Source organism: Pundamilia nyererei, unplaced genomic scaffold (assembly GCF_000239375.1).
Source record: "Pundamilia nyererei isolate P.nyererei 1_Seehausen unplaced genomic scaffold, PunNye1.0 scaffold00068, whole genome shotgun sequence".
NCBI lineage: Eukaryota > Metazoa > Chordata > Actinopteri > Cichliformes > Cichlidae > Pundamilia > Pundamilia nyererei.
In genome coordinates this window covers 2074204-2090094 of record NW_005187469.1, presented here as the reverse complement: position 1 = coordinate 2090094, position 15891 = coordinate 2074204, and the positions used below count along the sequence as shown (strand labels likewise).

At 39.0% G+C, this 15891-nt stretch overlaps 1 protein-coding gene across 2 annotated transcripts in view; it reads right to left on the bottom strand.

Annotated features, from left to right (window-relative positions):
* Positions 1–421: 421 nt before the first annotated feature.
* prkcaa (protein kinase C, alpha, a) overlaps positions 422–15891 on the bottom strand; it is a 140321-nt gene continuing 124851 nt past the window's right edge. For both annotated transcript variants that reach the window (XM_005736288.1, XM_005736287.1), the window contains 2 exons: positions 14737–14877; positions 422–6000 (listed from right to left, as the gene is read on the bottom strand). In XM_005736288.1, the coding sequence (XP_005736345.1) occupies positions 5836–6000; positions 14737–14877 (306 nt within the window). In that variant the 3' untranslated portion in view covers positions 422–5835. The remainder of the gene's footprint in view (positions 6001–14736; positions 14878–15891) is intronic.

The following is a 15891-nucleotide window of genomic DNA, read 5'->3' as shown; positions in this document are numbered from 1 at the left end:
TTTAATATATATAAATATATATATATTTGCCAACTTAACGGCCAAATAAAGCACATAGAATTAATTAAATTAATCACAGCTTTTCATTGCAGAAGTTGACACACACAAACTCACAAACTCACACACAAAGAAGATGGAAATATAAAAATAAAATTAAGCCACAGACTCACTAACAACACTCAGTTCAAACTTTGTCTAAATTGGTCAGTATCAATTTTGTGCATGCGTGCGTGCGTGTGTGTGTGAGAGAGACACATCATGTGACACCAATGACACATTGCTCAAAATAGACCAACATGCTTGTGTTCCATCTGAGGAGAAACATAAACTAAACCCCAACAATACAATGCATTTTGAAATAATACACAGTTCATGCAAAGTCTGAAAGAAGCCAGTAACAAAAACATTCACTTGTGTAAGTATGGACCTCATTTTTCTTTTTTTATTTGCATTATCATACATTAGGTACAAATGACACAATCAATTACAAGGTAAGTAGCTCAGACTCATTTTAAAGGTTTCAGGCTGACAAGGGAAAAAAAATAACAAACATACACCATTTGCAAAATACAATATGTTCTTTCTTTTACAGTCTATGTAGATATCTAATTTAAGTCATTTATGTACAGGACAGGGGTGCAGAGATTATAACTGAACAGAGGAAAGTGGGAGAACTGGTTACACTGTGGATTAAGATATAAGGCATTTTTGCACATGATCTTATGCTCTGATTGGCCAAGAGGATAGTTTACTTAAAACTCTCTTAATTCAAATCGAGCAGGAAACAGCAGAGTGATGACTAACTACAAAGAAGACGTCATACCAGATTCATCCACAGAAAAGGACTGACAGAATTACTAATTAAAATCTATAAATTAAAATAAAATCTTGAAACAGCTGTATGACCATAGCTTTAAACCTAACCCTAACTAAATTAAAAAAAGTTGAGGACATGTAAAAAATGTAAAAGAACAAATACTTTTGGCTAATTTCTTTCCTGCGGTGCATTAGTCAAACCCAGAGAGAACTGAAAAGTCTTGGGCTGATGTCGTCTCTGTTGAGTGAATTGCGTGAACTAGAAACTAGAGACCAACTTGTGATGGGATCAAACCAGCTGCAGCACCAAGGAGTTGTAGGACTAGCCCCATAGAGGAAAGTAGTGAGTTTATACACCAAATACGACTCTTCGTATGGTGATTTACAAATACATATACAATACAAAAGACTGTTTGATAGGGGCGTGATAACAGACAGGGCCACTGGGCCTCTTGCCCCCCTACTTCTAATCTTTTTTGGGAACTTATGGTTTAGACCACAACTGCGTTTGATCCCAACTACACACCTGTAAAGTTGTGATGTTACTGTGTTCACCTGCTTTTGTGGCAGTTCCCACTAGAGTAGGTGTTCCCAGGACCACATTTAGTCTTGATGACACGTGCAGACTCACAAAGTGATACAATAACCACTACCCTAGGATCTAAAAGGTGGGGGACACTATCAATGAGGAATGGATTTACATGGCCCAGGCACTGAGGAAGGAACTACAGATTGATTCAAAGAGAGGACAAAGGAGGGACGGTTCAATATGATGAGGCACGGGGGTTGTTCTTCAAAACGAGCAATTATCATCTCTCCTGTCATTCATTTCGGCTTAACCCAATTCATCACCTGTTCATTCTTCACTCATCCATCAACAAGCGTAATCTTTTGATATTTTTGATACAGAATATTAATTAATTCGCCATGTTGTACAGTCATAAATAGGCACAGGGAGGTAAAGGTAGGAGACACGCAAGAATGAATCCAGTTTAAAATCTTTAGACAGTTAAAGGTTATTGTGACAGTGACAAAAAAAAAACTTTAAAATTACATTCGTGTGAATTATTATTATTATTTTTATTAATTACCTAGTTTGAAAACACATTTAACATTAAGATCTGAGACGCTGAGTTGTGATATGAAGTAAAAATGGAAAAGAGACTTCAGGTTAGAACACGGTAGACAAAGAGTAAAAAGAATATGTACAGTATAGGTGTACAAGCTGGGAAAGGCACACAAGGGAGGAATAATCTTTATGCCCACACCGACTGTGACTTGACATTTTGAAAACACAGCAAGTCAACAGAGATTCTATTAAAGGGATGAAGCTAGGCTATTAAGTCAGCACTTGTCACATACAGAGGTGCAAGTTAGGTTTAGACAAGGGCAAGACTGCTGCTGAGCAAACTCTGAGTATGTACAAGGAATATTTTCTCTCATTTCTCTGAAATTCACTGTGAATATCAAACGCTCTACCAAATGAAATGTTCTGCCCAAAGGGAACAACGTGCAGGATAAGTTGATTATCAAACCGACTGGCATTGTTAAGTGTACTGACACAATGTGCACTGTATACTCGTGTTAGCATGCTACTGTAATGTGGCCAACTGACTGTACAGCAGCGTATGCCTTTAGAAGCTGCCAAACAAAGTTGTTTTGGTGACCGCAGCTAGTGCGACGCTGCAATTTTCAAATTCCGGTGTTTTCCAGGTTTGGCACATGCAAATGTCCGTATAAGATGGGAAACAAACTAGGAGAGATCGGACAAAAATACTGACAAAATATTAAGTTCAATTACATTCAAACAATATCCATCCTATCTATGTCAGTTAGATATAAGCTTTGCAGTATGATACTGAGATATATCCTTTGAAACATTCCTGAATTGTGCAGATGCTAGAGAAATAAAACTGACAACAAAAAAATGAGAGCAAAAAAAAAAAGAAACAACCAAAAAGGGAAAAAAAGCAACAACAACACAACATTAAGATTATAATAAACATTCATGAGACACTAGAGAGCGTGTGGTCCCCCCACTGATCTACCAATTATCAGAGTGTCTAAGCCAAAACTCACCAAAGATCTGGACTCTGTGTTCCAAATTCTCTTAGGTAAAGGCAAAAGGAGCACGGGGAGTGTATACGCGTGCATATATATATCTATACAATATATATGCAGTATATCAAGCTTCTACAGAAGACAGCACTGATCTAAGCCCTGTGACAGCGACTAGGTCTCATGAAAGAATTTAAAAAGCAATTTAAGTCTATCTGCTATTACTAGATGTATTTACATTTATGCTATAATAAATGTCTATTCGATAGCATTCAAATCCTGTGATCTGCATTCTTTTGGCAAATCACTGTTGATCTTGTAGCTTGTTTTCACAATCACCAATCTATCTGCACTGAATGACTGAGACAGCTGACTAGTTTTCTCAGTTAAGCAGCGATAATAATCGGCAGGGATGTGTAACGGCCCACCTTAAATCTGGTTTTTGGTGAAATTGTCTTTTGACCAGTTATTTAAACAGCAACCACGATAACAGATGGTCGAATTCTCTGACTGCAAAGGAAAGGTTTTTCAGTGCCTCCTTGCTTCCTTTCTTTTCTACTTTGGCATATCATACACTAGAGAATCCTTTACTAAAGAAATCTCGAAAGCTAACAATCAACATTGCTGCTAAGGGATGCAGACCACTTGCAAATCATTGCTGTGTTGTCCATAAACCTCCTAATACAATTATGTGTTTTGAAATTTCAGCAATATGTTAAACTCGTAGGATTGAACAAATCCAACCTTGGTAATGAAGTAACACCTTTTACTGGTTTATCCACATTTATACACATACTTCAGATGTGGTCTCTCTAAGATGAACTGCTAGTGGAGGTCACATTCTCCTAGCACCACTGTTGTTTCTCTAAGTCCCTACAGATTATCCTTAACCTTTTTTCCTGACTTCATGACATTTTCGATTGAGGTAAAGGAAAAGGTGTAAGAGAGGAGAAAGGAGCGCGTTGTTTTTACTATCTAATCTTTTGATTGTTTAACACTCACAAGGCAAGACCTACAAACAAGCTGAATGTGGGTTTGTTTGGAGCTGTGTGGGCGAATTGAGATGGAAATAGTGCATTTTTGTAAAAAAAAGAAAAAAAAAGAAAAATACAGTTTGTACTAAACAGCACATACAGAATCAGAGCAAGCAGGAGCAGATTGAGACATTACTACTAACATTTTGACAACTTGTTCCATTAAGAGTGAAGTGCTATCAGTAGGATTTTTTTTAGCCAGCATGTAGTTAAGCTAATCACGGTCACCATTCTTTAAGAAACCAGTAAAAACATTAAAGTGGATCTGTACTTACTGTAAACCACGATTTTGATTACTGTGACATTGTTTTTCTTTGGAGTTTCGTACTTTTTTAGCATGCAGCATTTACCGTAATGTATCACGTGCATGAATGATGCCTACCAACAGCATGCAGATACGAAGGGACGGTCAACAGCCAGACGTGTATCCAATCAACACACAATTTGCAGTCAAAATCGCTCAAAAATTATTATTTTTTTAAAAGAAGAATTTTATATAATTCAGACAAAGAGTAGAACAAATGTTTCACAACTTTCTAAATGTGGACTCTGTTAAAGAAACTGTTACAGTGCTGATCTGTACTGGGCTTTTAACATACAAATATTGGCTTATCTAACTGATGTAATAAAAGCACATTCAGGTGTTGGTATAAAACTGTAACTTGCTATACTTTCTTTTCTTTTTAAAGAACTTGCAATTATTTACAGATGCACACCAGTTTTAAGTACATTAAAATATTATTCTGCTATAATGGAAAAATACGGTATGAGAGTGAGATCAAATCTGTAAAAACAGTAAAAACAAAACCCCCAAAACAAAAACTGATTTAACTAATAATGGCTCCAAATGAAAGACAAGTTTGTTCTCATTACAGCAACGCAACGGGAAAGGATTTCAAATTTGATATCAAATTTCTGTATCGAACTTCAGTGTTTTATCAGCTTTTAAGCTGATGACACCATATTCAATAAAACATTTTATGGTTAATGCACACTGATACAAAATGTTATGTGTTCAGCAACTGAAAATTTCTTTACAGTCTCTGTTACAACATTTAAGACCAATGTGAGGCTCTGTGGGTGTAGCATGGGACAAAACAGTGATTAACTCTAAAAAGTGTTAGACTATGACAAACTGTAAACGGTTTGATTTCAAGGTAGGTTAATAAGACTGCCACTGTTAAACTTGTGTGTCCGCATACTGTCCACAAAATCATTCACAAGGAAAGTATACAAGCTGAAGCTTAATAAGGACAAGGGATTGGGAGCTAAAACTATTATTTTTTGTCACAATCAGGTCAAAGTGGCTGATAACAGTAAAGCCAAGTGAACTTGTTGCCAAAATGACGCAACACTTTGATAGTTTACAGGCTGCATATGTTTTAGGACCTCACCGTTAATCCTTCAGTTGGCTTGCTACACACACACTGGAAGTTGAGACTGCCTAGAATCAATTTGTAAAAACATTTCATTTTACACCACCACCATGAAATCAAAGGAGAGAAAAACTGTAAACATTATACAGGAAACATTGAACAACAAGGTGCTGTTTAAACGCCTGCACCGCCTCTCCTTCATATTTGGCTATAGCATCTACACTGCCTAACGAGTGTTTCTCAGATTATCACATAATATCCATACTGTGATTATCCAAGTAGATACAATTTACAACCTGCCAATTATTTCTGTAGAATATAACTTCAATCCATTGAGATTTATACGCAGAGAAATACATTTCTTAAATTGTAGACAAATACAGCCTCTCCAATTCAAAATATATACTGGCAAAATGTGCATGCCCTAGAATCCTGCTTAGGAATAACACCAATACATTAGGATTGAATGGTAGTCAGATGTTAGGTGGGTGGTTGGTTTAAATGGGTAGCGATGAGCAGAAAGGTTCCTCACAGAGGTTTTCCCATCCTTCTCATTCGCTGTTGTTGAGCGACGGGTGTACAAACTGGGGGTTGATGAAAGAGAACCCTGCGAACTCGGCCTGGTCAATGTTGGCAATAACCAGCTCATCTGGCGGTGTGAGCTGGGGCTGGGTGCGTGTGAAGAACTTGTCAAAGTTCTCTGCTCCTTTGCCGCACTGTAAAAAAACAAAGAGAAAGCAGAGAAGAGGGAGCAGTTTAGACGTTAGGTGTGGAAAATGATTTGAAAAGTGCAAGTAGATCGACTCTACAGGGCAGAGAAGAAATTGTGGAGCTCAGGCAGGAGTGTGCACACTGCATCTCTTTAAAAGGCAAGTACACAGCAATTTTTTGTAGGCAGCAGCCACTGCATTCAGCAGGATTTGTTTTTAACTACTTGGTAATTTTGCACCAATGCGCCCAAAGCACAGGACACACTCATCATAGTCGTTGTCCAACATCATTAGTCACTACTATTGTCTTCGCCATTCATATCGCAGAATAACATTGCACTAGCCTGGGTATTTTGACAATGTGCAACAGGCAACAACTATAAATACTCCTGCTTTAACCTGCCGACTAATCAAAACCTTTCTTCATTCTGCCTCTGACCTGCATAGATATGGACGAGATCTCACACCTGACACCCCCCCAATGTAGATTACATGCTTCACATCTTGCTCACCTGAATCACAACGCACCCATCTGAATACCGAACCAACATCGGCACAGCTGTGAAACAGCAACGCAGTTTCAAACAAACAAACTGTGAACTGATTCTACGAGAGGAAATCGTGTCAGGACCTCCAGGATAAGCCACACTCCATTTCCAAAAACTCTGAAAACCTGCTGCAATGCAAAGCCCTTGTTTTGGCTTCAGCTAAGTATGTTACAGAAGAAGAAAGTTATTCCTTCAACAAGAATGACAACATCATCGAGGTGCAACAAGGTCACAGAGGGGTTAATTACTATATTCATGAGTGGGGTGCAATATAGAATGGGCGCCGTCAAAAGTGTTTATGCTCGTGAGTTGAGGGGACACTCAGTAAGATCACACGATAGATGCGGAAATGCTTCAGAGAATTCCTCAGCAAAGGAAGAACTTGCATGTATGCAGACGTGGGTGTGCATATAATTTTGTTGCTCTTCACATCGAATGGAAAAAATAAAAACTGTTTTTAGAAGTGCAGTGTAAATATGTATATATATTTAGTATATTTAATTACAGCGATATGACATGAGTTGCTTGTTTTTCTTCAGACGAAATTTATAATAAATGTACAAAATCTGTTTTACAGTGTTCAGTGTTTTCTAGTAATGTTTCTGTGTATGCCATTCATAGTTATGCGTATTCCACTGTAATTGTCTGTTCAGGAGTGTGGCTTCCAAACACAAGCATGCCATGGTATCAAAGGCAAAGAAACAGAAACGAAACAATATTTTATTTGTCACGATCAAGTCTCTACAAGGTTTGTTCAATTCAATCTCCAAGCACAGGTTTAAAATTTTGCCCTAAAGGTAATGATGAAAGCCAAGGGTCGTAGGGTGGTACAGTGGTTAGCACTGCACCTCAAAACCCACAGGCTCATGGTTCAAAGCTCCTAGTAGGCTGTTCTCCCTGTTTTCATTTAGAAACTCCTGCTTTCTCCCACAATCATTGTCATACTAAATTAGCCCTAGGTAAGGGTGTAAGGGTGAATCTCAGTGTCCAGGTTTCTCTTAACCAGCCCAGCTGGGGTTGGCAAGACGGTAAAGAAATCAGACAAATTGATAATTTTTTAGAATAATTTTAAAATATTATCTTGTTTAATGAAAGTAGATTGATTATTCCTTGTCCTCAGTAAGGAAAAAGGAAAACAAAATCCTTCTCTATCCTCATTTACTCGTCCACCCACACACAGACTTCATCTATGTGGATGCACAAATTCCCAAATACACATATGCTCATACTCTTGTAACTTAGTGAACAACTTGATAAATGTTCATACTCGATTCACGAATTATTACTTCTGCAGCTGACCGATAGCATAACACACTCTGCCAAACTCCATGAGACTCTAACACAGAACATGAAGAGAAAGAAAGGATGACAGCAACCACAGCGCCTTTAGTTCTGCTGTTATACAAAAACAATCAATGATGCAATAAACTGAAAAGGCTGTTTGAATAAAAGGAAAATATTTAATGAGTAAGTAAATTTGTGTGTAAAAATAGTTTGTTTGGAGAGTATTTATAACACAATAATGAAACCTGCTAAACCTTTTCAGATAAAATATGTTTATATCCAGCTACTTAGTCAAGTGCTGACATCTTAAGCTTGATTTTGTCCTCTGCTAAGCAAACTCCTCTTGGCATGCACTGACTTGTGCTTCACCCATCACTTCAAAACAGCCTAGCAGACATCAATCTCCACCATCACAGCATCTGTCCCTTCTCTGGATTGTAAACGCTATGACCACTGAACACCAGCAATTTCAGCTTGGCCAGCCACTATATACTGTCTTCCCCTTGTTTTCAGCCCCTTTCAATCAGTTTTAATTATTAGTATCTGGGCATTTGAAGCCCACGACTGACTGTGACCTGGATTTGATACTCTTGACTAACTGACCTTTTTCGCTGTTGTCCTATATTCCATTCACAAACAAGATAACGCTGTCTGCCTAAGTCTATGCATGCTTAAATTGACATCACTGTCACTGTGCATACAGGAAATTCTTTGTTTTTATGTGTGTGTGTTAAGGTATGCCTGTCTTTGTTTGTCAAGTAAACACACACAAGTATGAAGGTGCAGACATTTCTATTTTTATTTTCTCTTTACTATTTTTTTAGGAGGCTAGACAGAGCGTGCCAGGTGATGTGAACACAACATACGATGAAAACATAAGACACTGCTGTTTCTAAGAGGCGTGTGTTTGTGTGTGAGGTTTTTGATTGCGACTGTTGTCACTGACAGGTGACATTCGCTCTAAGCCATCACCACCCTGTCAGAGTAGATAGAGGGCAAAGACGCACATCAAGATGTGACTCTCTGTGTGCGTGTGTGGTGGGGGGCCTCTGAATGTTCTGCTTCGCACACAGCGGGCACCTGATGGGTAATCGCTAGCATCCTTCCACCGCTGCGTCTCTGCTGCCCACTTGTCTTCTTCTATCCATCACTGGCAATCCATCGCTGAAGTGAAGCAGCACATTTTTAACTCTGACCTCCAACGACAATCTCCAGCACCAAGATGTTCCTTTCTAGGTCACAAAACTCCTTGTGGCATGAGGCTTCTGCTCTCAAGCAATACTCTAACCAGTGTGTACGTAAAGCATATGTGAGCTTTCCCCCCCCCCCTTTTGTCAACAGAAACCACTGTGACAGTGGTTAGTGTTGTTTTTACCCCTCGCAGCACCGAGCGCTGAGTAAACAGTTTAGCTCCTGGCGTCAGATCGTCACACTCCAAGTAAAGGACTTTGATGAGAAAATACCATATTCTGTATGTTGAATATATGAAAATAAAGAACCAAAAAAAAAAAAAAGAAGATTATCTTTTGACCCACTGTCTTGGAAACATGGTCTTAGTGTTTTTGTGACTTTTTAGGCGCACAAACATGCTCTGCTGGAAAAGCACAAGGCTGGTCTTACAACTGCTATTTTTTACTATGTGATTCAACCAACCTTGATTGGGTGAGACCAAGGCTATGATGCTGCTGATACATCCTCTCATACATAGTGACACAGTGTCCTACATGGGTTTTTGACCTACTTTCTCTCATCTTTAATCTCCCTCCCTCTCTCACTGCACACATACAGATGTGCACGCCTCTGTGCCCAAGCATATTAAAAGAACACTCGGCTACTTAGGATGACAAATGAGTGCCTGCCTCCATTAAGAGTTGTGCCAAGACTCTCTCTTCCTCTTTTTTCTCTACCTTCAGCTCCCTGAAGCCAGCGGCCTGGGAAGCACTCTGTTCTCATCGTCTTCCAAACATTATGTTTTCTTTGTTGGGTTGCTAGTTTGTCAACATCAACGAACCACTTAAGGGAGAACATCAGTCAAAGTGTGGAAGAAAAGGTTTTCCAGAAATGTGCTTTGGATCTGAACAGCTTATCTGTAGGGAAATTTCTTTGCTTTTTAGCTCTCACAAGGCCATAATGTGACTAAATCGCAAAGTACAGCTGAAGCCTGTGATTACTGGTGCAGAAAGATAAAAGAGAGATGAAATCAAAAGTTTGTATTGCAAACTGCATACTGGCTGTGCTCCAATGAATTCAACTTGTAAAAACCCAAGCCAAAATATTTCTTTAAATACGTCTTTTGACTATAAGATATTGCAGTGTTGTAGTTACAAATTTGGTCCGTGACAGATAAACTGTGTTTGATGGGAAACCAATAAGTTCAAAGAATTTACAGAAAATGTGATAAAGAGTCGATTTCTCTTGGCCTCAAATGAAAAACACATAATAAATAAAACTTCAAAATGAACAACAAAAAAACAAGAGGAAAGGCTCATATCCTCAGCAAAAGGCAACAGTGTTTGCCTCTTATTTCCCAAAGCCACAGTGACTCAAAAATCACCCATATTGCCATCATTTTCTCAGTGTGTGTGCCTGTGCGTGCATCCTATGAGCCATGCACATCCCTTCCTTCAACGTTCCATGGTTCCAAGACTTCTGTGCAGTGACTAAGTCCTCCCACTCTGTCTTGCCCTGCATCCTTGCCTTCATTTACTATCAATCAGCAGCTTTGACCTACTTCTTTTTGACATAAACACTATCGGCCATCCACAAGTAGGCGTCAAACGTGTGGGCATCAAGTGTCTTGTACTCTGAAGAAATCGGCCTGGTTTCATAGCAAATACCAACACAGTTAGCTGAATGTTGCTGGCATTTAATTGTGTGTCTGCTACCTGCAGTACACAGTTGAACGGTCACAGCATTCAGCACAATAATGGAACAGTGGATCAACGCTAAGTGAGCCTGCCATGACAATCATTCTACTGCACAGACAATGTCCCTCATGCTATCTGACACCCGGTCCAATAGATACAGATGGTAAAAGTCTCCCAGCTGGGTGCAGCTAGTGTATTGATTGCAATTCCGAAGCTGTCATAAGGCGGATGAAGTGAGATTGAGCAAGGAAAGATGCACAGGGAGAAAAGAAAGAAGAGGAGTGGATTAAAAAGACAGGAACATATTTGGTAAGTTGTGAGAAGGAGATGTATGAAATCAGAAACAACACTGTATTAAATGGCACAGCGAGATGGACATGATAGACCATAAGTGTCTTTACATGGCTGCAGGGAGCATTCAAAAATGTTAATTATTATCTTTCCACCTCTGTCATCTTTCCAACTTCTCTGCACTTATTAGATCCATGCAAACATGCACTATGCCAAGAGCATGGACATTTGCATGCTTTTACCTGCCTTCAACTTCACAGAGACCTTTCTTTCTCCCTACGATATTGATTACCACCCCCTACGCGGCAACAAACTTGCAGGCTTGTGCAGCAAACGAACGCAGAGACAAGGCGTAAATGCAAGGAATGATTCCACCTCTGTTTTTCCTTAATCTCCTTTAACCTTTTATATTTACACTTCCTCCACACATACATTTACCCGCACATACAAACGCAAAGCATTTTCAGGAAAACCCAGCACACTCAGCAGAAAACTACATGGAAGAGGTCAGGATTCACCTTATTAGAAGAACTGGAGCCCTTGAGGGTTGAAACAGAAGAAAACTACAAAATGAATATGTAATGGACACAGGCACACACACATATAGAGCACTAAGTGACCTACTATATATATTTTTTTGTTTAAAGAAATGCAGTCTATATTGAAATCTGCAAACATATGTGCTCTACATGATTGATGTGCTGCAAAATGTGTGCTCTTTATAACTATACACTGAGATCTGACTCTGAAATAACCAATTGTTGACAAAGCACATGTCATTTGCAGCTTACGCCTACAGCTTGGTTTAACAAGACAAATGAACATTATGTTAAAGCTGTATCAAATTTCACATGGCTCACTGGAAATCAGAGTAACTTCAGGCTACATTTAATGTAACAGTTCTATTAATTGTCCCAAGCCAATAATTAGGTATTTACTGTGAGACATACAATGCTGTACAGTTCTGAGCCTGGATCTGCTGTTACGAAACTCTAAGACTGATTTCCTCCCACTATGTTTATGACACTGAGTTCTTGAGTGGGTAGTAGATTACTCCAGTGGTAAGGCTCTCCATCTTGTGTTTTAAATTCTTAATAGACATTCCTACCACTGTCAATCACCATTAATGGGTTACAATGGACTGCAGTCACATTAGATCAGCTATTTTACTGCACATTATAAACCATTCGATCCAGTCAGGATGATATATTATGTTCTTCAGTAACACCATTGGTCTTGTCTATATTCAAAAACAACACATTGGATCGCCAACAACACATCTCGTACATATGTGCTCGCACTCTCCTTGTTGTTGATGTGTGAATGTGTTGTGATCATGCAATATCTGCTGAGTTATATAAGAATACAAGAGCGTGCAGTAAGTAACTGCATTTAATCAAATCTTTTACTGATGGAAAAAAAAATTGTTGCAATAAAGTAAATCTTCCACCAGAGGCAAGGATAATGACAAGTATTAATGTGTATTAAAGTGAGACTGTATCACAGTCAGATCCTAATGCTCACTTTTGCACACATTAACAGACAGAGCAAATAAGTGAGAACACCATGACATCACAATGTTGTGTAAACAGTACTCCTCTTCAGTGATGGATTTACCTGAATAAACGATGTTTTCCAACTTACCTGTTGTAACTATGCCGATTCGTGCCTCTGAGACTTAAAGTAAGCTGTGAGGCAGGAAGCAGTCACACTGACTTGCTTGTCATCTTTTTCACAAGGTGCTATAGCACTTATGCTTAATTTAGGGGCGATTGTGGCTCAAGAGTTGGCAGTTCGTCTTGTAATTGGAAGGTTGCCGGTTTAAGCCCCGGCTCCGACAGTCTCTGTCGTTGTGTCCTTGGGCAAGACACTTCACCCGTTGCCTACTGGTGGTGGTCAGAGGGCCTGGGGGCAGTGTCTGGCAGCTTCACCTCTGTCAGTACGCCCCAGGGCAGCTGTGGCTACAGTGTAGCTTGCCATCACCAGTGTGTGAATGGGTGGATGACTGAATGTAGTGTATGTGCTTTGGGGTCCATAGGGACTAAGTAAAGCGCTATACAAATACAGGCCATTTACTTCTTAATGGTGATATGGTTTTCGAAATACCAGAGGGCATTTCGTTGGCGGTTTTAAAAGGTGCATGACAACTAATTAAAACATTGTCATCATATGCCCTCTTGCAAATTCAGCAGCCAAGGAGGCAGCTGAATTTGTAATTCTCTGAACAAACTCCCAAGGTATACTCCCAGGTATACTTTTAACCAAGTTGGTCAAAGAGTTTTTGATATCTGGCTGCTAAAGAGCCAAACACAACATGACAGAATGGCTGGTGGAGAGTGTGTGTGCGTGTGTGTGTGGATAAATAAAGCAGATGGGGAAAGACCAGAAAGGAGGGGTCATCTGGGAGTTTTCCGTCATTTCTCCTTCACAGGAATGAATCTGTTTAATATAAACTTTACAAAATGCTTAAATAAACATTAACTCATGTCATGTGACATGATGTTAATTTTTTGGGTGAAGAAAATCTTTATGGTGCGTTTTATAACACAATCAAGAAATACTGTTTGGAGGGCCTTTGTAGAGCTTTAAAAGAGAATGGATCAAATGCTAATGAACCCCTTAGGAAAGTAAGCACACTGTGTGGCTTGCATAGATAAGGATAATCTGAAATTGCTTTGTCTGTACTTGTGTCTATATAGTTTTTGATCCACAGATAAACTTATATATAAATCTCATTTAGCGTCGCTGGATCTCCTATATTTGGGTGTTTAATACTTCATAAAATATAACTTTGTCTAGATTATTTTCTGACATTATCCACCATTTGAAAAACACCAAGTAATGAACGTCTGAATACTGCAAATCTAAGACAAAATTTGTGAACATATAAATTCATACAGCAATCAGCCAATAGATATAAAGTATGAGGCATCGTGAAGATGCATTACTCTGGTTGTGTACAGTAATCTAATAAGTTTTAACCAGTAACTCTTGAGTTTTTGTGCGTATTGAGACAAATCTGACTGAAGGCTGAGACAGAAGTTCGTAAACAAACAGCCAAGAACAGATAGTCCCCCAGGGAGTAGAGAACACAGCAGAGGGCTATTAGATGCCTTGCCATAACAGATTTGTCATGTTGAGATAAGCACATCTGTTCTTTATAGATATATGCAGTTCACAAGGTTGTATTTATCTACTTGTCTTGTTTGCATGCGTTTACATGTGCTTAAGACCGAGAGGAGATCACCTGAAGCCACTTTTTATTATGAATTAATAATAATGTTGTGTGTACCTCTGGTGCAAATTACTGACCTCTGTCATCATTTTAGGTGGGGGAACTTGCACAATCGGTGGCTGACTAAATACTTTTTTGCCCCACTGTATGATAAAAGAAAAGGGGTTCTAATTTTTCCATTGTGGTGCATGATGCAAACTGCAGTGCTGTGTGCAGTGAGTAGAATGAAATACTGATGACCAGCATACTTAAAATGATTGTTTATGTCACTGTAGAGAGTTTACATTTTAGTTTATGTCTGCAGAGGAAAGAAAAACATCACTCATGTCACTATTTGCTGTATTGCACTTTGCACCATGCACACATATGTAAACAGAGTCAGTATTATCTCTGTGACAGATAAACGCTGCCGGCCTTATTTTAATGACAGTTAAAGTTATCTCGGAAAGCTACCAATTATCTTAACCTTGGTTACAGTAATTCCATACATGTAGCCTATGTGTGCTTTAAGACTTACCACTTTAGGCTTAAAGGGGGGCTGTATCTCTCTGTTCTCGAGACGTTCCCAATCGATGCGTCTGAAGAAGGCGTGTTCTCTGATGTCCCTCTCTCCCTCAGCGCCACAGCCCAGACGTTTGGATGGGTGTTTGGTCATCAACTGCTCATGGCCACACACACGCACAAAAAAAATTACAGTTAGATTAAGGATAATAATAATAATAATAATAATGATAATAAAGATTTATTTTAATATTGTGGAGCACTGAAGATCCTGAAACACTGGTAAACACTCGTTTTATCTCTCTGAACTAAACTTCCAGCTCAGTTCTTTCACTGCTGTGTTTCATGTTTCATAATGTGACTCCACCTCTTTACTAGGTCACCAAATGACAGCTAAACAGATGGGTCTTAAAAAGAGTGATATCATTGGGGTTTTTTCCTCTCTCCCGCTGCATGCTCTGCCTTCAGAGAACCGCTGCCACTTCTAATCGCACATCGAGCGACGACTTTGTTAAAAAGTAAAACAAGATGCAGGGACCCAAAGGAAGCAAAACCACCAAACAACCTGTCCTTGTTTTAAATTAAGCAGAAGGCCACTGGCATTAGTTAAAAATAAATGTTCAAATAATGTGCTGGAAATGACAAGAAACTTAAATGTTTCTTTCCTGACTTTTCAGTTGCCTTTACCTTCTTGCTGACTACAAAATTAGAGCCACCGTACCAGTGGGAAATATGCAGGCCAAATATTTGAAATGCACAGAAGCAAGACTCATAATGGAATATAAATTGTTATGTGTGTATGTGTATCTGGAATATTACTAGAGTATGTTTTACAAACACATTTTGCACCTGCTCTCTCGTTACAGTTTGGTGATTTGCCCTGACTGAAGTGCAACAGAAAGCAAAGTGCTCATTTGGAGATGGATGCAGAACCTGGTGGAGTTCGGTATTAACACTCCAAAGAAAAAACACTATGTATTTGTTATAACTTTTGCTGCCCTGCTGTCCAGGTCTCTCTTGGAAATGAGATTTAGATCTCAAGACTTTTCACCTGGATAAATTAACGACAATGAATGAAAAATCTGAGTTAAATGCTTACATTGATCTCATTGCTTTGGTATTTTTGTGCAGGGTGTGCTTCTGTAAATGGTATATCTATCTATCTATCTAT